The 24,416-nt window shown below is 45.2% G+C and overlaps 1 protein-coding gene across 2 annotated transcripts in view; it reads right to left on the reverse strand.

The window, feature by feature from the left end:
- LDLRAD3 (low density lipoprotein receptor class A domain containing 3) overlaps positions 1 to 24,416 on the reverse strand; it is a 131,535-nt gene that overhangs the window by 63,001 nt on the left and 44,118 nt on the right. The window contains exons 3-5 of one of the 2 annotated variants that reach the window (XM_069965157.1): positions 18,732 to 18,773; positions 8,265 to 8,390; positions 5,505 to 5,639 (exon numbers count right to left, since the gene is read on the reverse strand). In XM_069965157.1, the coding sequence (XP_069821258.1) occupies positions 5,505 to 5,639; positions 8,265 to 8,390; positions 18,732 to 18,773 (303 nt within the window). The remainder of the gene's footprint in view (positions 1 to 5,504; positions 5,640 to 8,264; positions 8,391 to 18,731; positions 18,774 to 24,416) is intronic. The other variant, XM_069965159.1, reaches the window with a different exon arrangement.

A 24,416-nucleotide genomic window follows, 5' to 3' on the forward strand; every position in this document is an offset into this window, starting at 1 on the left:
ATGTTTTCTGAACCCGAACGCTCGGCATTAGTTTCCATGCAGCTGCAGAAGTTGGATGCAGCCCTAAGGCTACCAGGAAAAATATAAATACACCTTATGGCCTATGTCTGTATCCATGTTTTCCAGGACTCAGTATGGGGCATCACACTTCTGCAGGGAATCAAAGAGAACAGAGAACCTTGCCGTCTCACAATCGCAACGTAGTACATGCATCTACAATATGGACCAATCCCTTTTAAGGGGGTCCAAACTTGTAAAGTTGTAACTCTCTGATCACTTGGGGTCCCATCTATGGGGCCTCCGCGATCTCAAGAACGGGTCGCACAGGCAGGTCGCTGCTCTATTCAATCACTATGGGAGTCACAGATACAGGATTACTTTATAAGTTGGAACAACCCCTTGGAAACGGTTGGAAGAGGTGCAAGGTAAGTACACTACTGTATATAACTTTTTGCAAAGGTGACAATTTATGGCAAGAGGAATTGTTACCCAGCTCTCCAGAGAGTTTACATATATAAGAGCGCAATAAGCATAAGGCCGCATGTGATGGAAAAATTCTGGATTCCCCATATGCACTGAATAAGTCAAATCCATAGAGACTATCTTCAGCATGATGAGTATCATGTGAATATGAACAGAACAGAAGTGGATGGGGTTTTCAGAATCCCTCATCTACTCTACTGAAAATTGCTCCACAAAAAAAAAAAAAAAAAAAAAATCGCTGTATGATTTCACCCTAAGTGTCACTGTAGCTCCGGCTACTCCATAGTCAATTTCCACCGCTTCAGATTGACTTTCAAAGCTAGGATGTTTCTGTGGCTTTTATAGGCCGACCTGGCAAAATGAAAGAAGCCCCGATGAAACGAGAGTTACTTTCACAGAAGCTTCAAAATTCCATTTCCATGGCAACGGGGGCAATTTGGAAAAAATCCAGCGGAGTAGAAAAGGTTCCGTGTGACCAGGAACATAGCCCCACGTGTCAGATATGGAAATAAAAGAACACATTACCATCTAATAAAGGCTGCAAATGTAGCGTCGGGCGGAGGGGAAAACAACACGCTGCACATGGCACACTGGAGGCCGGCATTGTGTGTGGCGTTACAAGCGGGACACAAACGCTGATTGAAACGCCGCAATACAAAAAAAAATCCCAAGGGGCAAAATGACTTTTACTAAATACTGTGTGTTATCCAACAAAAAAGGAGAAGAACATCAACCCCCTTTCCACAGCCACAGTTTTCGAAAACAGTGATTTAATTCTTTCTTGACTTTTAAAAGATTTTTTTTTTTTTAAATCGACAGTTGAAAGAGGGCTTGTTTGTTTGGAGGAGGAGGAGGAGAAGCATACGACCGCTTTCTCATTCATCAGCTGATCACTGGCCCCCATGTCGGGAATGAGCGTTCCTACTCAAAATAGTTTTCTTTTTAAAGCGACTCTGTACTCACAATCTGACCCCCCCCCCCAAACCACTTGTACCTTCAGATAGCTGCCTTTAATTTCAAGATCTGTCCTGGGGTCCGTTTGGCAGGTGATGCAGTTATTGTCCTAAAAAACAACTTTAAAACTTGCAGGCCTGTGTCAAATGTGTCTATGCCCTAGGCCTGCACCGCCTCTCCGTCCCTCCTCCCCACCCTCTTCACCATGAGGAATGTCCTTGGGCAGCATTTCCCCTATTCATCACCTGTGTGAACACTGCACAAGAGCTGCATCGTTAAGGCACCTGTGCAGTGTTCAGACAGGTGATGAATAGCAGAAATGCTGCCCAGGGGCGTTCCTAATGGTGACGAGGGCGGGGAGGAGGGACAAAGAGGTGTTGCAAGCCTAGGGCACAGACAATCTAGGCCACGCCAATTTTACACAGGGCTGCAAGTTTTAAAGTTGCTTTTTAGGACAATAACTGCATTACCTGCCGAACGGACCCCAGGACAGATCTTGGATTAAAAGCAGCTATCCGAAGGTACAAGTGGTTTTGGGGGGGCAGATTGTGGGTACAGAGTCACTTTAAGTTTGGTCCCTTATTGTCCGTGTACTGTTGTCGGCTCAATGCCTAGGTTCCTGACCCCTGCTCAGCTAAGAGCAATGGCTGGGCTAAGCTGCCAGTCGGGCAGTCGTGACCCCCGAGAGTGGTAAGTATGGATTGAATCCTTTTTTCTCAATGCGTTCACACATATCTCAAGAGCTTGGACTGTTCCTGGAGACGTGTTTAACCTCATTAGTAGACATAGCAAAGCGGGGATGCAGCGGTCATGAGGGCACACGCTTCCCCCAGTTATATACAAAAATTGGTGTAGGTCAGACCATGTTTGTGGGACATGTCAAAAGACACAGAAACTTTAAAACCAATGTACCAGCCCCTCTATGAGGCGGCTCTATTAGAATCAATGGAGCCACATCATAGAGGGGCGAGGGTTTCCACCCACTGGGGGTGGGCCGGTTGTGCTTCAGCCCCATTCGGTGCCTGGGATTGGAATGGCGCTGTATGTGGGAATCAGGCAGCGGTTTACAAAAAAAAAAAAAAAAAAAAAAGGTCCGCGACACCGGCTTTCCCGCGCCAGCGCCGTTCTATCCATGTGAAAATCTCTAAAGCGAATGGTGCATTTGCTTTAAAATTTGGAATGGGATGAAATTTTAAAAACAACTTTTGACACGTCATCAGACATGTCAGAAGTTATTGATTGCAGCGGGTCTTACTGCTGAGAGCCACACTGATCAGGAGATAAAGCTGGGGAGAGAGCATGGAAAAAGCAGGATGCACTCCCCGGCCGCATCTGTAGAGCGTTGAATTCTTAAAATGTAAGTCTATGAGGCTGCATAGAACTTGGCAATACTAATGAATGTATATTAATTGTAATGTATTGCAGTGTACGCTCATTGCTCTTACATTACATGGCTTTCACTAGGCTTCTTGTAACATCTGGCAGAATACAGACAGCTACCATGAACTTTTCTGATGTCCCCTACAAGAAGACGGCTCTGTCCATTATTGGACATAAAAGATCCAATCGCAAGTAACACATGATGAAACCTATCTATGCATTTTCATACACTGTCAGCGCGGGCGCAAAAGCGGAAAATTTTGCAACAAAGGCAATGGTGTTTTTACACATGTGAGAGTCCGTTCACAGCACACAAGGGGTTAAGAAGGTTTCTGTTCCCTTCTACATTTCCAGGTCCGCACACCGAGCTCAGACGTCCCTGTTTACTATTAAAGCGGGAAAAAAAACCCGGCTTCTGATCTCAGTCAATGAAAGGAGCCAGAGGTGCAGAACACAACCCTGATCCTTTCATGTCCTCCGCAAGACTCCTGAGACTTGGTGGGGGGAAAAGTATAGAAGGTAAAACCTCAGGGGGTTCCAAGCTCTTAGAAAGTGATATATCAAAGCATGGCAGAGAAGGAGGAGGAAGAAGGTGGTGATGGGGGGGGGGGTGTCGACTCTTTCTGACAAATCGGGAATTATCCCAGGCGGTGAAGGAGCTGTGAGATACAATTGCCGCCTTGGTGTGATGGAACGTAGGCTGCAACCTCTCATTCTTTTTTTAATCTGCCCATTATATCAGATGTTTCTTTCCTTTAAAAAAAAAAATTACATGTTGTCACCTACCACGCTCGCTAAGAATTATAACAGCCATACATTACGCTTATAATAGCTTCCGAGATGGATAATTAGGCAAAATAACGCTTTCTTGTAAAAGGAACTAAAAATAAAATATTCCCGCAAACTTATTTACTTGTGCAGGTGCAAAGTCCTGATTCATGACTTCGCTGTGAAGCATGGGGCACTGCCAGAGCTGGCAGAGATTCTAGGAGGAGGTATGACGATTGTAATCCTTGCAGCTATAAGGATACTGGATAAGCATTAGAAAAGCTTGCAAGAGGAGGAGGATGAGGCATACTGTACATCAAAAAAATGGGAAGGTCCATCAGAACAGTTGTCGAACCGCAAATCCCTAATGGTGCCCAGACACCTTCAGAAAAAGGGTGCCTGCACACAAGAGAACATTTAGCTGACCCTACAGATTTTGGTGCAACTATACAACTATCTAAAATATATGGGCAGGTGTCCAGTCTTCCCCTGTGAAGAGTTTAATATTAGACTTTTTTTCTCCCCTGTGAAGAGTTTAATATTTGCCTTTTTTCTTAAATTAGAGAATTTGTTGCAGATGTAAAAGACGACTCAAACAATGTAGAACTTCAATGCCCAATTTGTTGGTTCTCAATGGTGCTAAGATAGACAGAGATGCCTTAAGGCGAATCTATCATTAGGTACATAGCTTTAATTTTTTACATAAATAGACTGGAGCCAGCGTGGGGATGCTGATGCAGTGGCCCTTTTTTTGAACCGCGGGCCGGTTCCTGCTCACAGTGGCGGTCTATTCCTGGGCAAAGTACTAGAGGCGGGCCCTTAGTTTGACGATTTCCCCTCCCCCTCGCCTTTAAATAGCCTTAGGCCTCACTCACACTTTTGTAGTGTGGCCTCTAACTGTGGACCACACTATGGATGTGCATGGGTAGTGGTCCGCAATTAAAGGACCTCTCCATTGAAGATCCGTGCCACAATTGCGTGTCCATACTAAGATGGGACAATTGAAATGTAAAGGTCCTAAAATCTGTCCGCGACTGCGGGTCTACAATTGCAGATAGAACTACAGACGTGTTAATGAGGCCTCACTCCTCTACTCCCAGTGAGAACACGTGCTGATAAAATGGCTATAAAATTAGGCAGCAGGGGTATAGCTATAAAGGGTACATAGGTAGCTGTAACATCTGTTTCCTTATACTTAAAGGGAATCTGTCACTAGGTTTATTCCGCATTCCGCCTTAAATGAGCGCAGTATAACCTAGTGACAGAATTGCTGAACAGATCGGTGCATTACTTCCATCATTCTGTTCAGCCGTTCTCCTAATATGCAGGAGAATAGGAGTTTTGTCAGCCACACCCCTCCCCCCGCCTTCCAGCTGCTGATTGACAGTTAACTATACACAGCATGGATACATAACTGCCAATCAGCAGCTGGTGGGCGGAGTTTTCTGCTCTTCATGAATATCCAGGACTACTGAGCTCATGCACATAATGGAGAGAACTAGTTATTGTCCATGTTATTCAGGAGGAGATCTCTGGATCAGCTGCACAGAACAATGTAAGTGATATATCATTCTGCTCAGCTTCTCTGTCAGTACTTTATGCTACCCTGAGATAGGACACCATAAACCTACTGACAGAGTCTCTTTAAGAAGGGCTACAAAACCCACAACCAAATATAAAGACTTCAATTCCACATAGCAGATAAAAGTAAACTGGTGGGTACTACTTGATGGGGACCATCCCAAATCTTTAAGAGGCACAAACAAGCGAGTGCATGCCTGACTGGCTGAAACTGATCACAGGACATACTGCACAACTTTTATAATCCACAGAAATAATTGCAAAATGTTATAAAGACGACAGTAGCCGCTGAGGCGTCTATATAACAGGTAGGTATTGGGTATATGAAGTGACAGTACCTTGGGAGTTAGGGCAATGCTTCTCATCGCTGTTGTCTCGACAATTGTTCTTGCCGTTACACACAAAACTTGTGTCTATACACATCTTGTTATTGCAGTGGAATCGAGAACTGGAGCAGAGCAAGGGGTGAGAGGCTGAAAGACAAGAGCCAGAGCGTTCACTTAAATATACTGCAGAGAAAATGTCAGCGCTCACAGTGTATGAGAACATCTACTGATGCCAATATTATAGTAGTTATATACACAAGCAAGTAGATGTGCTGGCACTATCAGCAAACCGTAATATTCTGAAATTGTTTGTATGTACAGGTTAAGTGACCTTACATGATAAGGAGCGTTGTGATCTCTGTTTACTGAGTGATCTCAGTACAGTGTCTGCATCACGGTGGTGCTCAGCATGAATAGAAAAACAGATCATTCAATAAGCACAAGCCATTGAGATAGACAGTAGAAACCAGCGGCACTCACCGGGTTAATGCAGTAATAGTGGTTTATTTCCAAGATGTCATCATACAGGCAACTTTAGGGCAGGGAGAGACAGGTCCAAGGGTGCTGTGCAACGTGGCTACAGCCGTTTCGCGGGCTAACTTTCCCGCTTCTTGTAAATAAACCACGATTACTGCATTAACTCGGTGAGTGCCGCTGGTTTCTACTGTCTATCTCAATGGCTTGTGCTTATAGTAGTTATATCCCTGTATATAGGAGCAGTATTATAGTAGTTATATCCCTGTATATAGGAGCAGTATTATAGTAGTTATATCCCTGTATATAGGAGCAGTATTATAGTAGTTACATTCCTGTATATAGGGGGCAGTATTATAGTAGTTATATTCTTGTATATAGGAGCAGTATTATAGTAGTTATATCCCTGTATATAGGAGCAGTATTATAGTAGTTATATTCCTGTATATAGGAGCAGTATTATAGTAATTATATTATTGTATATAGGAGCAGTATTATAGTAGTTATATTCTTGTATATAGGAGCAGTATTATAGTAGTTATATCCCTGTATATAGGAGCAGTATTATAGTAGTTATATTCCTGTATATAGGAGCAGTATTATAGTAGTTATATTCTTGTATATAGGAGCAGTATTATAGTAGTTATATTCTTGTATATAGGAGCAGTATTATAGCAGTTATATTCTTGTATATAGGAGCAGTATTATAGTAAATACATTTTTGCACCTATGAAGCGGTATTCTAGTAGTTATATTTTTATACATAGAAAGCAGTATTAGGGTATGTGCACACTACGGAATCATGGCGGATCACCAGCCATGGATTCCCTAGCTCCCCACCTCTCGCAGACGCTAGCGGACACGCTCATCTCTGCTGGTCTAATAGGCTTCATTCTATGGTTTGCCAGATTCCGCCGTCCACCTGAAGAACGAGCAGGTTCATTCTTCGGGCGGAGGGTGGAATCTGGCAAACAATAGACCAAAGCCTATGACACCAGTGGAGATGCACACGGCCACCAGCGGAGACGAGCTGCGGAATCCACAGCAGTTGGTCTGCCGGGATTCCGTCGTGTGCACATACCCTAATAGTACTTGAATTTGCGTCCATATGTGGCAGTATTATAGTTATATTCCTGTCCAAATGTACTTAGTGCTGGTGTAGTAAAGTTTCCTACAGAGTTTCTTGGTAAGACCGTCAGAAATGTGCCATTACCACTCCCCTTCTTCAACTCCTTTTGACAGCTTTTAGTGCTGAAGTGTAGTACCCTACAGGGGGCAACAAATTGCACAGATGAAAGGAATGAAGACTATGAAATCCGTGCCGAGTCCTGAGGCATGATGCAGCAATATTCAGAATCATTTTCTCTTTACATCTCCTCAGCATTTTATACTCATTTGCCTTGTTCACATTGAATCTGACTGGAGTTGCCCTGTAAGGGCTTTGTAGGAAGGAGCTTATATCTTAGGGCCCTATTCCACCGGACAATTATCGTTCAGATTATCGTTAAATTGTTCGAATCTAAACGATAATCGTTCGGCTGAAATACAGTTAACGATTAACGACCGAACGAGAAATCGTTGATCGCTTTAAAAGACCTGGACTTATTTTTATTGTTGCTCATTCGCAAAACGTTTGCATTGAATAAGACATCGTTCGGTCGTTTGCAGTAGATACGAACGCAATAAGAAGAAAAACGATCGCAAATACGATCATAAGTAACGATTATCGTTCCATGGAAATGCGTGAAAGTTTTCAGGTCTTTCGCAATAGCGGTTTTAGATCTTTAATCGTTAACGCTTATGCGAACGATAATCGTCCGGTGCAATAGGGCCCTTAGGGTCTTATTACACGGAGCGATTTTTAACGATTAACGACTAACGATTAACGATCGCAAACGAGATTGTTTATCGTTAAACTGAAATCGTTCGCCATATTACACAGAACGATAGTCGTTAGATACGATCGCTATTACGATCGTTATTGCGATCGTTTAATCCTGATCTCAGGAAAACAATGGGCAATGTGCAATTACACTGAACGATTAGTGAGAAAATACGGAACTTGAGCGAACGAACGTGGAATTACAGCGAACGATTAACGATAATTTTAGGTTCAGATCTAAATCAACGATCAACGGCATACGAACGATTTTTCGATCGTTGCCTGCAATTACACAGAACGATTATCGTTTAAACTCGAACGATTTAACGACTTTTCGCACAATAATCGTCCCGTGTAATAGGGCCCTTAGATTTTATGCGTCGTCCTTCACATAAGGTGGCGTCGGAATAACTTACTGCAGTTCTCCTCGTCGCTCCCGTCAGGACAGTCCTCAAAGCCATTGCACTGGAAGCGCCCGATGATGCAGTGGATCCCGCTGGCGCAGGGGAAGAACTTTGGGCCACACTTGGATTTGGCTTTAGCTGTAACAGAAAAAAAAAAGAGGACGACAACTTAAGTAGATGCCGATTTTTGTCAGGAAAGATGCCCTTTTGTTAGTGGAAAAAAAAAAAAAAAAAAAAAGGAACGTCAATGAGCCACATTGATAGCAATGGTGACCACATGACAATTGGCCACCAGGGTGCCTGGTCCTAAAGACAGGAGGACACCGGATACATATGAACAACTCATACTTGATGATGAAAGCAGATTTTATCTGATGATGTAATCCATAATGTGCACTCATGAGATCAAGACAATGAAAACAGGATGATGTCACACTCCATCTAGTACTGTATGGAACGCTGGTCATTTGATTCCCGGTGGCTGGAGAAGTTGGATGCAGCCCTAGAGAGTCCTGGAAAACATGGATACAGCCATAGGCCATGTTTTTCTAACGGTTCTAAGGCTGCATCCAACTTCTCCAGCCATCGGGAATCAAATGGCGAATGTTCGGGTTCGGATGAATCCCAACGTTTGGTAAGTTTGCGCAACACTATTTTTTATGATGAATAATCCCATCATTGCGCCACATTTCTTTCTTGGAGGGAGCGCGGTTAGGAAAACTGTATATGGTTTATGTTAAACGGTTAAAGGGGGCACTAAAATAATAAATTAAAAGAATAAATGTTTTGGCTGACGTTCCCCTTTAAAGTGTCACTGTCCTTTTTTTTTTTTTTTTCCAGAAATCAATAATCCAGGCGATTTTAAGAAACTTTGTAATTGGGTTTATTAGGCAAATATGCCATTATCTGCATTCAAAAAGAACATGTTCTATGTAGAGGGGAGGCGGGGAGGAGGGAGATTAGTCGGCAGCAGAGAACGAAGGATTACACAGCGGGACCTGTGTGAAAGCTGGTATTCAGAGGTCAGAGAGGTCAGTGCTGACTTCAGAGGAGATAGCCCGGTGATGTAGCTGTAAATTAACTCTTTGTTGTCCTGTTTTGGTGCCTCATCTCCCTCCACCCCACCCCTCCCCTCTCCATAGAGAACAATAAAGACAGGGGGGGAGAGCTTCAAGCTGCTTTTTCATGATAAAAATGCATTTTTCGGCTAATAAACCCAATTACAAAGTTTTTTAAATTCACCTGTACTATTGATTTCTGCAAAAAGATTGTAAACGACAGTGACACTAAGCTTTTTCACTTATGTGTCTATAGAGTCTATAGTATTAATTGAAAAGTTTTTTCGATTATTAAAAAATTATCATCTAAGCACAGGATAGGGCAGAGGTAAGGGACCTTGGCTCTCCAGCTATTGCAAAACTACAACCCCCATCATGCCTGGACAGACAAAGCAAAGCTGAACTTTTCAATTAATACTATAGACTCTATAGATACGTAAGTTTAAAAGATTAAAGGGGAACGTCAGCTAAAAAAAGTTCCTTTAAATCAACTTATATAGATGTATTATTAACTTCTTTTTTAAAAAATCCCAGTCTTCCAGTATTTATCAGCTGCTGTATGTCCTGCAGGAAGTGGTGTATTCTTTCCAGTCTGACACAGTGCTCTCTGCTGCCCCCTCTGTCCATGTCAGAAAAGTTTTCTTTTTCCTGGGGATTTTCTACTGCTCTGGACAGTTTCAGTCACGGACAAGGGAAGCAGAAGAGAACCCCTTTAAATGTCTCCCCAAAAGCAAAAAAAAAGTCCTGGACCCTTATTCCTTGTGACACATAGCGCCCCCTTTAACCGTTTAACATAAACCATATACAGCGCTCCCTCCAAGAAAGAAATGTGGCGCGACGATGTGATTATTCAGCAATTACGACGATATAATCTTCGGCAGGTTATTACGGTATTAAGAGGACTTATTTAATACATGCAGAATAAATTTAAGGAAATGAGAAGCTAAAAGTCAGCGTGAGAAAAACGAAATGACGTTACAGGTATGAATTATTCTACCTACAGAAAGGAAAGAAATAGCAGTCTCCCAGATTAAACAAGAGCAATTATACGGCACAATAGTGAAGGAGCGCGCGACGGAATTATCATATCTCTATTTCAATGTCATTGTTCCTCTGGTGAATAATCGTTACTAGCTTCCGTGAATTATATACTGGCGGCTGATCCTAACTTAAAAACCCCGACCTAAAAAATGCTGCCGGAACAGAACGCTAATGGGATAAGGGCAGGACGAAGCCAAGGGCAGGGCCACCGACCCATCTAGAGGCATCACCTACAACTGTCACAAGTCTCACTGAGGATTGATGAGCTGACTGCCTGGTGTCTGACCGATCTATAGTTGATGAGCATGTATAAAAAGCTTTTTAAGGGGGTACTCTGGAGAGAAAAAATGTTTTAAATCACCTGGTGTCAGAAAAAGTTATATAGATATTAAAATCTCAAGTCTTCCGGTACTTATCAGCTGCTGTATGTCCTGCAGGAAGTGGTGTATTCTCTCCAGTCTGACACAGTGCTCTCTGCTGCCACCTCTGTCCATGTCAAGAACTGTCCAGAACAGTTGCCAATCCCCATAGAAAATATTCTATATATATTCTTTGTTAACCCATATGTTAGCTTGTTGTACAAACATGTTAACTTTACTGTTGGCACTAAAGTCAGTGCTTATAGATTTTCTCTTTTGTAATAGGTTCTTAAAAAAAACTAATAAAAACATTGAACCAGAAAATCTCTCCTGCCTGGACAGTTCCCCGACATGGACAGAGATGGCAGCAGAGAGCACTGTGTAAGGCTGGAAAGAATACACCACTTTCTGCAGGACATACAGCAGCTGATAAGTAGTGGAAGACTTGAGATTTTTAAATAGCAGTAATTTAGAAATCTGTATAACTTTCCGACACCAGATTAAAAACAATTTATTTTCTTTGGAGTATCCCTTTAATTCCCCTTATATGGCCCAGTTCTTGCTAAAATGTTAGATAGGATATAAAATCCTTCTGTATATGATGGGCTTAAAGAGTCACTGTCAATATTTTTTGTTGTTGTTTTGTTTTTTTAAGTAACTTTGTCATTGGTTTATTAGGCAAATACTGTATGCCATTATCTGCATTAAAAAAAGACTTTCCCCAGCCCCCCCCTCCTCCCTCCTCTCTCTCTCATTCACTGCTCATTATTAGGAAATCTCGACTCTTTTACATCAGACGTGCCCGATGTAATCTATGGAGAGAGAGAGAAGGAGGGAGATTAGTCGCCAGCAGAGAGCAGAGAACAAAGGATTACAGAGTGGAACCTGTGTGAAAGCCAGTATTCAGAGGTAAGAGAGGTCAGTGCTGATTTCAGAGGAGATAGCTGGTGATGTGGCTGTAAATTAACTCTTTGTTGTCCTGTTTTGGTGCCTCATCTCCTTCCACCCCTTCCCTCTCCATAGACAACCATGAAGACAGGGGGGGAGAGCTTTAAACTGAATTTCATGATAAAAATGCATTTTTTGGCTAATAAACCCAATTACAAAGCTTCTTAAAATCCCCTGTATAATTGATTTCTGCAAAAAGAAAAAAAAATTATTAGACAGTGACACTTTAACCATTGAAGAGTCACGTGAAATATTTTGATCACTCAGACCCACACAGTCACTAGAACAAATCAGGAGAAGCGCTCGGCTGAGAGCTTCTCTCCCTGCCGCACTACAAGAGATGAATCATAAAGGAAAACTTTGGAGCCCGTCATCTTATGTGCTCTATCCCTTCTCTTCTATTCACTGCAGCAACCCTATCCCTGCAGCAGTGTTCATCCTGATCCTCCTGCTTCACTGGCAGAAATAAAGAAGGAGGAAGGCAGCAGGAGAAGACAATCTAATCATATAATTCTATAGTGCAATGGCAGCCATGAATATTGGCAACCGATAGCCGCTACCGATGGAAAATAATAACAACGCTCAATGATCGTGACAAACAACAAGAACCTGAAAAAACAAGTAAAACTTCAGGATAGGTAATTCGGAGTGATAAAGAGATGAAAGTTAGTGACATAAAAGCACAGCGAGGGGAGAGGAGCCTCAGCAGCCTGGCGGAGCGATGTGTCAGAGCGGTTCAGCGTGAGATCTCATGGATATACGGGATGAATGAGGAGAGACAGGGCAGTCACTGGATCTAGATGAAATACACTGAGCTCGAGCTCAGACATCATCAGCTTCAGTACCTGTGATCCCGGCTATGCCAAGAGCAAGGGAGAAAGACGATGATGAAGGAGAAAGAAGTTTCTTTGTTTCGGGGGTTCAGCTTCAAGTGTACTTGTCATGTAGATTCCCTTTAAAGGGGCCCACTGCGATGGGTTTCTAAAGGGTTAAAGGCGTTGCATGTAAACAGCTCTATGAGGGTACATTGAAGGCCTAAGGGGGTCCTCGTATTAGCTGGAGAGGAGATCCGCTGGAAAGAACAGCTCCGGCTCTGACTCTACACGACTGTATGTATTACATGGCCACTGTTTATTACATTGGGCTATGTGTAATATTATTATTCTTGTACAATGGCCGCTGTATCTCACCCTGGGAACCACCGGCTGATGCCTGGGATGTGTATAAGCCCAACCAGTAAGGATCTGCTATACATCGGAGAAAAGGACAAGGCTATGGATGAGTGCCCGCCTATTTCTTGACAATCCACATATCATTTTTCGCCCTTTCAAAGATGCCCTGGGCTGCAGACTATCTATCCCTTGTCCTTGCCCTGACCCACCACCTACTCTGTCTATTCCTTGTCCTTGCCCTGACCCACCACCTACTCTATCCCTTGTCCTTGCCCTGACCTGCCACCTACTCTGTCTATCCCTTGTCCTTGCCCTGACCCACCACCTACTCGGTCTATCCCTTGTCCTTGCCCTGACCCACCACCTACTCTATTCCTTGGACTTGCCCTGACCCACTACTTACTCTGTCTATTCCTTGTCCTTGCCCTGACCCACCACCTACTCTATCCCTTGTCCTTGCCCTGACTTGCCACCTACTCTGTCTATCCCTTGTCCTTGCCCTGACCCACCACCTACTCGGTCTATCCCTTGGACTTGCCCTGACCCACCACCTACTCGGTCTATCCCTTGGACTCGCCCTGGGCAGCTGCCTACTCAGTCCATCACTCATCTTTGTGCTAGGCAGCTGCCTGCTCTGTTTATCCCTTGTCCTGGAAGGCCATCTTCTCTTGTCTATGCCTTGTCCTTGCCCTGGATGACCACCAACTTCTCTATCTCTCATACTTGCTCTGTGTAGCTGTCTACTCTGCCCATGCTCTGTTATTGCCCCAAATGGCCATCGATTCAGTCTATCCCTCATCCTAGCTATTGATGGCTAACTACTGCCTACCCCTTATCCTAGCCCTACCCATTGTTCTGCTTGTACCAGCCCTGTTTGGCTGCCTACTCTGTCTATCGTTTAGCTCTGCCTTGAAAATCCACCTACTCTTTCTATCCCTTGCCCTAGGTGACCGTCTGCCCCTTATTCTAGCCCTTGGTGGATAACTACTTTATCTACCCATTGTAACAAGCCTAGATGGCAGACTATACTGCCTACCCCTTTCCTTGCCATAGGTGGCCGACTACTATCTACCTTATGCCCTAGCCTCGAGCTGAATCTACCCCGTGTATGGTTTGTTAGAGCCCTCGTCAGCTGCCTACCTTGTCTGTTCTTCCTCCTTTTCCTGAGTGGCTGCCTCTTCTGTCTACTGATTATTCTACCCCTTGTCCCAAGCTATCTACATCCTATTCTTGCCCTGGGGGGACGCCCACCCTGTCTACTCCTTATCCTATCCTTGGTTGACAACTAAATATATCCATCTCTTTTTTTTTTGCCCCAGGTGGCTGGCTACCTCTTCTACTTCTTGGCCTAGCCCTGGGGAACTGCCTACCTTGTCTACTGCTTGGTCTAGCCCCAGGGAACTTGGCCTAGAGCCCTGTAGTGCCACCTACCCTGTCTACTTCTTTGCCTAGCCATAGGATGCCGCCTACCCTGTCTACACCTTGGCCTAGCCCTAGGATGCCACCTACCCCGTCTACTCCTTGGTCTAGCCCTGGGGTGCTACCTACCCTGTCTACTCTTTGGCCTAGAGCCCTGTAGTGCCACCTACCCTGTCTACTCATTGGCCTAGCCCTGGGGTGCAGTCTACCCTTTCTACTCCTTGGCCTAGCCCTCGGATGCCGCCTACCCTGTCTACTCCTTGGCCTAGCCCTGGGGTGCTACCTACCCTGTCTACTCCTTGGCCTAGCCCTAGTATGCCGCCTACCCAGTCTACTTCTTGGCTTAGCCCTAGGATGCCGCCTACCCTGTCTACTCCTTGGCCTAGCCCTGGTGTGCCATCTACCCTGTCAACTCCTTGGCCTAGCCCTGGGGTGCCGCATTCCCGGCCTACTCCTTGGCCTAGACCTGGGGTGCCACATTCCCGGTTTACTCCCTAGCCTAGCCCTGGTGGGCTACCTACCCTGTCTACTCCATGGTCTAGCCCTAGGATGCCACCTACCCTACTCCTTGGCCTAGCCCTAGGATGCTGCCTACCCTGTCTACTCCTTGGCCTAGCCCTAGGATGCCGCCTACCCTGTCTACTCCTTGGCCTAGCCCTAGGATGCTGCCTACCCTGTCTACTCCTTGGCCTAGCCCTAGGATGCCACCTACCCTGTCTACTCCTTGGCCTAGCCCTAGGGTGCCACCTAGCCTGTCTACTCCTTGGCCTAGCCCTAGGGTGCCACCTAGCCTGTCTATTCCTTGGCCGAGCCCTGGTGTGCAGTCTACCCGGTCTACTGCTTGGCCTAACCCTGGGGTGCAGTCTACACTGTCTACTCCTGGCCTAGCCCTAGGGTGCCACCTAGCCTGTCTACTCCTTGGCCTAGCCCTGACGTGCCGTCTACCCTGTCTACTCTTTGGCCTAGGCCTCGCGTGCTGTCTACTCTGTTGCCTAGCCCTGGGGTGCCGTCTACCCTGTCGACTCCTTGGCCTAGCCCTGGTGTGCCGTCTACCCAGTCTACTCATTTCCCAAGCCCTGGGGTGCCACCTAGCCTGTCTACTCCTTGGCCTAGCCCTGGGGTGCCACATTCCCGGTCTACCCTTTAGCCTAGCTCTGGTGTGCTGCCTATCCTGTCTACTCCTTGGCCTAGCCCTGGGGTGCTGCATTCCTGGTCTACTATTTAGCCTAGCCCTAGGATGCTGTCTACCCTGTCTATTCCATGGCCTAGCCCTGGGCAGGTGGAGGATAGCCCAATCGCAGAATTCTTCCCCTGCCTACATAATCACTCCCAGATCCTCCGGGAACCCTTACATAGATGTAGGAGGGATACTGGAAGCTTGTCATAACATTATATGCTCTCGCCAGCATCTGACTTCAGGTTTTGTGCTCTTTTATTATTCCCAAGAGGGTATTACCAATGGATAAGGAAACTGCAGCCGCCCGCAGGTTGTTGAAATCTATATATATCTCCAGAGATAATTTGCGCTAGTACAAGGTACCTCACTTACTGAGGCAAATCTTAACCTGTCAGTCCCATCATGTTACTATGCGCGTCGTATGCAGCGGATGCGTGCAGTGAAGAGAATCAGGAGTGACAGGGTGCCGAGCTCTCCTCTCACAAACGTTATCGGCATCGTGACTTTTTTCCAAGAATTTACTTGTCTGAATTCAATGAAATGTTATGAGAGTCAGACTTTTCCAGCGAGCAGAGGAGGATGGTTTGATTTTCGACCCCTTAAAAAAAAAATCCTACAATTGTGTCAGATGGATGTGACAAACAGATGCACGCGTTGTATCATGCTGCAGGAAACAGGAGCGTACATGGAAGGGGAACCTATCTGTTCATTCTTTTAACTTTTTTTTTTTTTTTAAAGGGAATCTGTTGCAATGAACAAGCAACCTGATCCACAGACGTCATGTTATAGGCGTGCAGAGACTTGCAATCTATTCAAGCTCCACTGAGAATTCTGGGAAAAAGAATATGCAAAACAGCTTTAACTTTCTCTTCATATCAATGTTTGAATGTTTTGACGTTAAAGGGGTACTCCGGTTATTTATTTTTTTTCTTCTTTTTTTCTAATCAACTGGATTCAGAAAGTTATATAGATTTGTAATTTACTTCTATTTAAAAATCTCCAGTCTTCCAGCACTTATCAGCTGCTGTATGTCCTGCAGTAAGTGATGTATTCTCTCCAGTCTGACACAGTGCTCTCTGCTGACACCTCTGTCCATGTCAGGAACTGTCCAGAGCAGCAGCAAATCCCCATAGAAAACCTCTCCTGCTCTGGACAGTTCCTGACATGGACAAAGGTGGCAGCAGAGAGCGCTGTGTTAGACTGGAAAGCATACACCACTTCCTGCAGGACATACAGCAGCTGATAAGTACTGGAAGACTGGAGATTTTTAAAGAAAATTCATTTACAAATCTATATAAAACTTTGACACTATTTGATTTAAAAACTTTTCTTTTCGCCGGAGTACCCCTTTAAGAAGCCTTAGCACTTAACCGGGCATCGATTAAGCAAAGCCAGAAATTCCCCTACAAGGGGGAAGTTTTTTTTTAAAGCGAACTATGAGCAGGTTAGACGACTCTAACCTGCTTATATGTCCCTACTGCACAGGAGACGCCGAAGAGGAAGGTAGGTCTCTTACCTTCCTCTTCGGTGCCGTAAGTCTTTTGCTCTACGGTCCGGCAAGACTGGTAGGAGCACTGTCCGCCCCCCATATCTAATGATAATGAATTGGGACGGCCGTGGGTGGGCCAGATCGTTGCTATGGGGGGAGGGCGACGCTCCTAGAGTTTGCCCCAGTGCTCCTAATGGTCTCACTGGAACATGGAGCAAAAGACTAACTAAACCGGCACCAAGGAGGACGGTAAGAGACATATCTTCCTCCTCTGCGTCTCCTGTGCAATAGGGACATATCAGCAGGTGATATTCGTCTAACCTGCTGATAGTTCCCCTTTAAAGTGTCACTGACATATTTTTTTTTTTTTTTTTTTTTTTGCAGAAATCAATAGTCCAGGCGATTTTAAGAAACTTTGTAATTGGGTTTATTAGGCAAATATGCCATTATCTGCATTCAAGAAGACTTTCCCCAGGTCCCCCTTCCCTCCTCTCTCTCATTCACTGCTCATTATCAGGAAATAGCGTCTTGTTGCATCAGACACGCCCTGTGCAACCTATGGAGAGGGGAGAAGGGAGATTAGTCGCCAGCAGAGAAAAAAGGATTACACAGCGGGACCTGTGTGAAAGCCGAAATTCAGAGGTCAGAGAGGTCAGTGCTGATTTCAGAGGTGATAGCCCGGTGATGTAGCTGTAAATTAACTCTTTGTTGTCCTGTTTTGGTGCCTTATCTCCCTCCACCCCTCCCCTCTACATAGAAAACCATGAAGACAGGGGGGGGGAGCTTAAAACTGCTTTTTATGATAAAAATGTAATTTTCTGCTAATAAACCCAATTACAATTTTCTTAAAATCGCCTGGACTATTTCTGCAAAAAAAAAAATTTAAACAGTGACACTTTAAAGGGGTTATCCAGCGCTACAAAAACATGGCCACTTTCCCCCTACTGTTGTCTCCAGTTTGGGTGGGGTTTTAAAACTCAGTTCCATTGAAGTAAATGGAGCTTAATTGCAAACTGCACCTGAACTGGAGACAACAGTAGGGGGAAAAGTGGCCATGTCTTTGTAGCGCTGGATAACCCCTTTAAGGCTGCACACAAAGTCTGCCCAGGTTACACAGAGGTCATATGGAGGCGCTAAACAGATGCCTCAGTTCTTTTACGTTACGCATTAAGATTATTAGCGATCTAAGGCGATCAATGCTAATGGAAATAAATGATGCAAATACGGAATGGGCAATAGGATTTGTGTTCTACAAAAAGAAAAAAAAAACCCTGAGTAAGTGACTTTGCTCCTGGAGAACCCTTGGATGTATCACAGTCTCACATGTTGGTCAGGGTCATGTTACGCCTGTGCCATGACAAGGGTCTGGGAATGCTCATAAATCACCACCTCCCATGTGCTCCCTCACTGCGCTGACCCTGTGTCCCCTGGCCGCCCTGGGAGTAGATATAACCTCTAATAAATACTCAGAGGGGGGAAGACAACGTCCTGTCACTTTCTCCAGGGTGGTGATGATTTAGCAGCCCCACATAGCAGAGGTTATACAGCCATATGTGTGATAGGGACAGGAGGGCACGGGTGCAGGCAGGAGGCCAGGGACATGATTTACAACGGCACGTTTCACTGAGGCAGCCATTTTGCCGGTGCCTACGGTCTCTATTTAGGTATAGTATACGTCAGCTTTTTCGTAGCATACATACGATTAGCTTTTTCTGATAAAATGGCTGCCTCCTTGCCTCTACCATCATGATAACGGCAAATACAGAATGAATGTGGGGCATGCAGGTTAACGTACAGATCCGCAGCGGGGAGTTACCTGTCCGCAGGGGCGCCGGTCTTCTTAGTTTTACATACTTGTCTGATGTAAAAGTGAAAAAAAAGGAGAGGAAAGAGAAAAATGGTCACAGACCTATTCAATGGCTTCATGTAATCTGCATAGCAACAATCCTCATTCACATATCGCTGTGTAGTGCGCGGCGGCGGCACAATGCTGGATATCGGCTAAGCTTTTTGAGCTTCACCTGCAAGAAAATTGCTGGCCGATTCCAAGCAAGCATTGATTATACATATATATATATATATATATATATATATATATATATATATATATATATATATATTATCCTCATTTGCTGCCGTAGGGTCTGTGCAACTCCTGTACATAGATGGTTATCCTGCAGCTTCCGACACAGATCTGAAAGAACCCTACTGTAGGTTTTACAATCGGCAGCATGATTGACCCATACTTCAAAGGGTTTTCTGGGTCTTTTAATTCGTTTAATATTGCTTTTATCCTATGACTTACTATCCAATAATTGTCACACTTACATCCTGCTGGTGTAGGTCACATGACCTTCGCGCAGACTTACTGCTCTGAAAGGGCCCACTTCCCGCACCCTGATTTTAGGGAACTTCAAAGGCTACAGAGGGACAGGCTACGCAAGCCTAATCGGATGTGTGAATGACTGTCTGCTGGTTTCTCCTCCCTGACACCTACATGTATGGAGCACCATCACAGAGGTCAGGTACATTCAGGCATCTGGCAGTGCAAACAAGTTTTTCTCTCAATGAAAAGAAGCTTTAACAACACATACATGAATTTTGGATCCCAGCACACGAGCAGTGCTGTTTTATAGAAGAACGGCAGGTCTTGTATGGAGTCTATAACAGAGTGAGGGGGAAATCACAGGCTGTGTACTGGTGTACAAGCAAAGGAGAACCCAACAGTCTGCAGGAGGAGGGAGGGGGGGGGGGGAGGGCATCACACAGGCTGTGTACTGGTGTACAAGCAAAGGAGAACCCAACAGTCTGCAGGAGGAGGGAGGGGGGGGGGGGGGGGGAGGGCATCACACAGGCTGTGTACTGGTGTACAAGCAGAAGAGAACCCAACAGTCTGCAGGAGGAGGGAGGGGGCATCACACAGGCTGTGTACTGGTGTACAAGCAGAAGAGAACCCAACAGTCTGCAGGAGGAGGGAGGGGGGGGGCATCACACAGGCTGTGTACTGGTGTACAAGCAGAAGAGAACCCAACAGTCTGCAGGAGGAGGGAGGGGGGGGGGCATCACACAGGCTGTGTACTGGTGTACAAGCAAAGGAGAACCCAACAGTCTGCAGGAGGAGGGAGGGGGGGGGGGCATCACACAGGCTGTGTACTGGTGTACAAGCAAAGGAGAACCCAACAGTCTGCAGGAGGAGGGAGGGGGGATCACACAGGCTGTGTACTGGTGTACAAGCAAAGGAGAACCCAACAGTCTGCAGGAGGAGGGAGGGGGGGGCATCACACAGGCTGTGTACTGGTGTACAAGCAAAGGAGAACCCAACAGTCTGCAGGAGGAGGGAGGGAGGGGGGGGGCATCACACAGGCTGTGTACTGGTGTACAAGCAAAGGAGAACCCAACAGTCTGCAGGAGGAGGGCGGGGAGGGGGGGGCATCACACAGGCTGTGTACTGGTGTACAAGCAGAAGAGAACCCAACAGTCTGCAGGAGGAGGGAGGGGGGATCACACAGGCTGTGTACTGGTGTACAAGCAGAAGAGAACCCAACAGTCTGCAGGAGGGGGGGGGGGGCATCACACAGGCTGTGTACTGGTGTACAAGCAGAAGAGAACCCAACAGTCTGCAGGAGGAGGGAGGGGGGGGGGGGCATCACACAGGCTGTGTACTGGTGTACAAGCAGAAGAGAACCCAACAGTCTGCAGGAGGAGGGAGGGGGGATCACAAGGCTGTGTACTGGTGTACAAGCAAAGGAGAACCCAACAGTCTGCAGGAGGAGGGAGGGGGGTTGCACATATGCTATATATTGGTGTACAAGCAGAGGAGAATCCTGCAGGAGGGGGACATCACAAAGACTCTGTATAAAGGCCATATTACACAAAGCGATTATCAGCTGTATTCCGCCGATATCAGCCGATAATCACTACATAATAATAATTACTAAATAATAGAAGTCAACAATCAGCAGACATGCACAATGTTGGCTCATCGTTGTCTTTCAACATGCTGAAAGAGCAACAATGCATATAGGTGTAATAGGAGCAGCGGCAGTGGACCACTGCTATCTCCTATGTGTTCCCTGGACAATCTAAAGAGCCCCCTTCAGCTCCTCGCGGCCCCTCCTGCACTTACCCGCTCACTGTCTGCGCGTGTAATAGCGCTGGCAGCGAGCAGGGAACGAGGGGCAAGTGAGCGCTCCCTTGCTCACGCTCATTGCCCCATGCAATAGGAGCTTTAGTGTACAAACACAAGAGAACCCAACAGTCTGCAGGAGGAGGGAGGGGGGCAGCACACAGGCTGTTTATTGGTGTACAAGCAGAAGAGAACCCAACAGTCTGCAGGAGAGGACATCACATGGGCTGTATACTGGTGTATGCACAGAAGTGAACCCAACAATCTGAAGGAGGAGGGGGGAATCACAAAGACTATGTATTGGTGTACAAGGTAAAGAGAACCCAACATTCTGCAGGAGGAGGGAGGGGGTATAACATAGACCAGGGGTGTCAAACTCAGGTCCTCAAGCGGTTTCAGAACTACTATTCCCATCATGCCTGGACAGCCAAAGCTAAAGCAAGCAAAGGAGAATCCAATAGTCTGCAGGCAGAGGCAGGACATCACATAGACTGTGTGGGAGAGAACCCAAAATTCTATATGAGAAAAGGGGGTCACATAGACTGTGTATGTGTATTGGTGTACAAACAGAAGAAAATTGAACAGTCGATTAACGATAAATGATCGCTATGGCGAACAACCTGAAATCGTTCACCTAATTACACAGAACAATGATCGCTACTTATGATCGTTCTTGCGGCCGTTCGGTCGTCACTATTGCGAACGACCGAAAAACGCCTTATTCCAGGCGAACAATTTGCGAACGATCAGCGATAAAAATAGGTCCAAATTCTATCAAACAACCAAAGATTTCTCGTTGGTCGTTTAATCGTTCTCTGCTATAACACTAAATGATTATCGTTCAAATCCGAACGATCTAACAATTTTTTGAACGATAATCGACCTTAGAGAAAGCAGCGGCCACCTGCAGACCTCACATCCAGTATATATTACTAGGTGGGACACAGTCACATATCAGGGACATTTAGTGCATGGTAACCACTAATATATGTAGAACAGATGTCTATAGCATTTACTATAACAAGGTGCGGTCTCATACACTACTACTGTGCCCATACAGGGCTACACTCACTCATTTATGGTGTATTATTTTACTGGCAGCCCCCAGTTGACAGTTTTGGGTGTAAATGCTTCATTTTCCGAGACACCAAGTATATAATTCAGCGTGGTCTGGAGAGAATAGGCTTTGCTCCAACGCTGTCATTATTCAGTGTCCCCGTGCTGCAACAGATTATCTACTTGCCATCAAGGAGAATTATTTGTGAAAGGAGGCGTCTAGGAAGTATCTTTCAGGCTTTGTCTATGATAGGATCGCGTACCGCATTAGGGATTCCGATAAAATGATAAAAGGGGAGATTAGAACGGCTTCGCCTAAGGAAAGTCTGAGACAGCTGTCGATGTGCGTCAGCAGCGGATCTACACACACACACACATAATATATATATATATATATATTTATTTATTTTTTTCCTAGGTTCATTCACAGGACCAAGGGCTTTGGGTAAGGAATGAGAGAAATAATTTGAGGACAAAGATGCAGTACTGGCCTTGGCCAGCAGGGGCAGCAGAGGCACATTGAACTGAAAAATCTTGAAATAATAGATGCGACTCCTCACCAAATCATCTACTATAAAGATTCTAGGAAATTTGAGGATTAAAATGTAGGGATTTACATAAATATATCTGAAATGTATTACAATGAAAAATTCTCCTAAACTCCCCACAATGTCCAAGATCTCTACTTGCTGCCGGCGATGTCCTAGGGAGCGACATACATCTGCACAAATCCTCCCGTCTTAAATTTGCTACAATGTATAGTTACAGATATAGGGTATCCGAATTCCAGAATTTTGCAGAATTACAATGAGTGGGCTTAAAGGGGTAGTGCGGCGCTAATCATTTATTCACAAAATAACACCCATTACAAAGTTATACAACTTTGTAATGTGTGTTATGTATGTGAACGGCCCCCTTCCCCGTGTTTCCCCCCACCCACGCTAGACCCGGAAGGGTTGGTGTTGTCTAGCGTGTGTGGGGGGAAAACACAGGGAAGGGGGCCATTCACATACATAACACACATTACAAAGTTGTATAACTTTGTAATGGGTGTTATTTTGTGAATAAATGATTAGCGCCGCACTACCCCTTTAAGCCCACTCATTGTAATTCTGCACTGTGTTTTCCCCCCCCCCCCCCCCCCCAGAAATCAATAGTGCAGGCGATTTTAGGAAACTTAATAATTGGGTTTATTAGACAAATTTGCCATTATCTGCATTCAAAAAGACTTTCCCCATCCCCCCCCCTTCCTTCCTCTCTCTCACTCACTGCTCATTATCAGGAAATCTCAACTCTTTTACATCAGTCGGGCCCTGTGTAACCTATGGAGAGGAGGGAGATTAGTCTCCAGCAGAGAACAAAGAATTACACAGTGGGAGCTGTGTGAAAGCTGGTATTCAGAGGTCAGAGAGGTCAGCGCTGACTTCAGAGGAGATAGTCCAGTGATGTATCTGTAAATTAACTCCTTGTTGTCCAGTTTTGGTGCCTCATCTCCCTCCACCCCTCTATAAAGATAACCATGAAGACAGGGGGGAGAGCTTCAAACTACTTTTTCCTGATAAAAATGCATTTTCGGCTAATAAACCCAATTACAAAGTTTCTTAAAATCGCCTGTACTATTGATTTCTGCAAAAAAATTGTAAATGACAGTGACACTTTAAAGAATTATTCCATCACTTTATGAACATGGGAGCCTCTGGGACCTCTAGGACCCCACTGAACCTTAAAATGAAGGAGCCGTCACCCCTGTACAGTGGCGCTGCCAGCCACCTGCTAAAGTGAGGCCCTCCATTATGTGGATCAGGGATGGGGAACCTTCCGCTCTCCAGCTGTTGCAAAACTACAATTCCCATCATGCTTCGCTTTGGCTGTCCAGGCATGGTGGGAATTGTAGTTGTGCAAATGCTGGAAGGCCGAAGGTTCCCCATCCCTGATCTAGATAGTCGAGGTCGGAACCCCCACATAGTGATATGAAATTATTGACCTTAAATACGCCATCTATCTACACCAATACAGTATAGGGACAGGGGAGAGATTTGTGCTTCTGATGTATATACTGTAGGGTAACAAAAGTTTTTGTAAGGCGGCACGCCTGTGTCAAGGGTGGTATTGTCCTTTCAATGGGGGACAAGAAACTGAACACTGAGTCTGCACAGACTCTAGATCAGTGATTTTCAACCTTTTTTGAGCCGCGGCACCCTTTTTATACTTAAAAAATCCCGGGGCACACCACCAACCAAAATGGCACAAAATGACACTAAAACAGTACATATTATACATATAGTTAATAATATAGATTCTAAATGTATTTATACTCAC

The sequence above is a fragment of the Dendropsophus ebraccatus genome, chromosome 4, assembly GCF_027789765.1.
Source record: "Dendropsophus ebraccatus isolate aDenEbr1 chromosome 4, aDenEbr1.pat, whole genome shotgun sequence".
Taxonomy (NCBI): domain Eukaryota; kingdom Metazoa; phylum Chordata; class Amphibia; order Anura; family Hylidae; genus Dendropsophus; species Dendropsophus ebraccatus.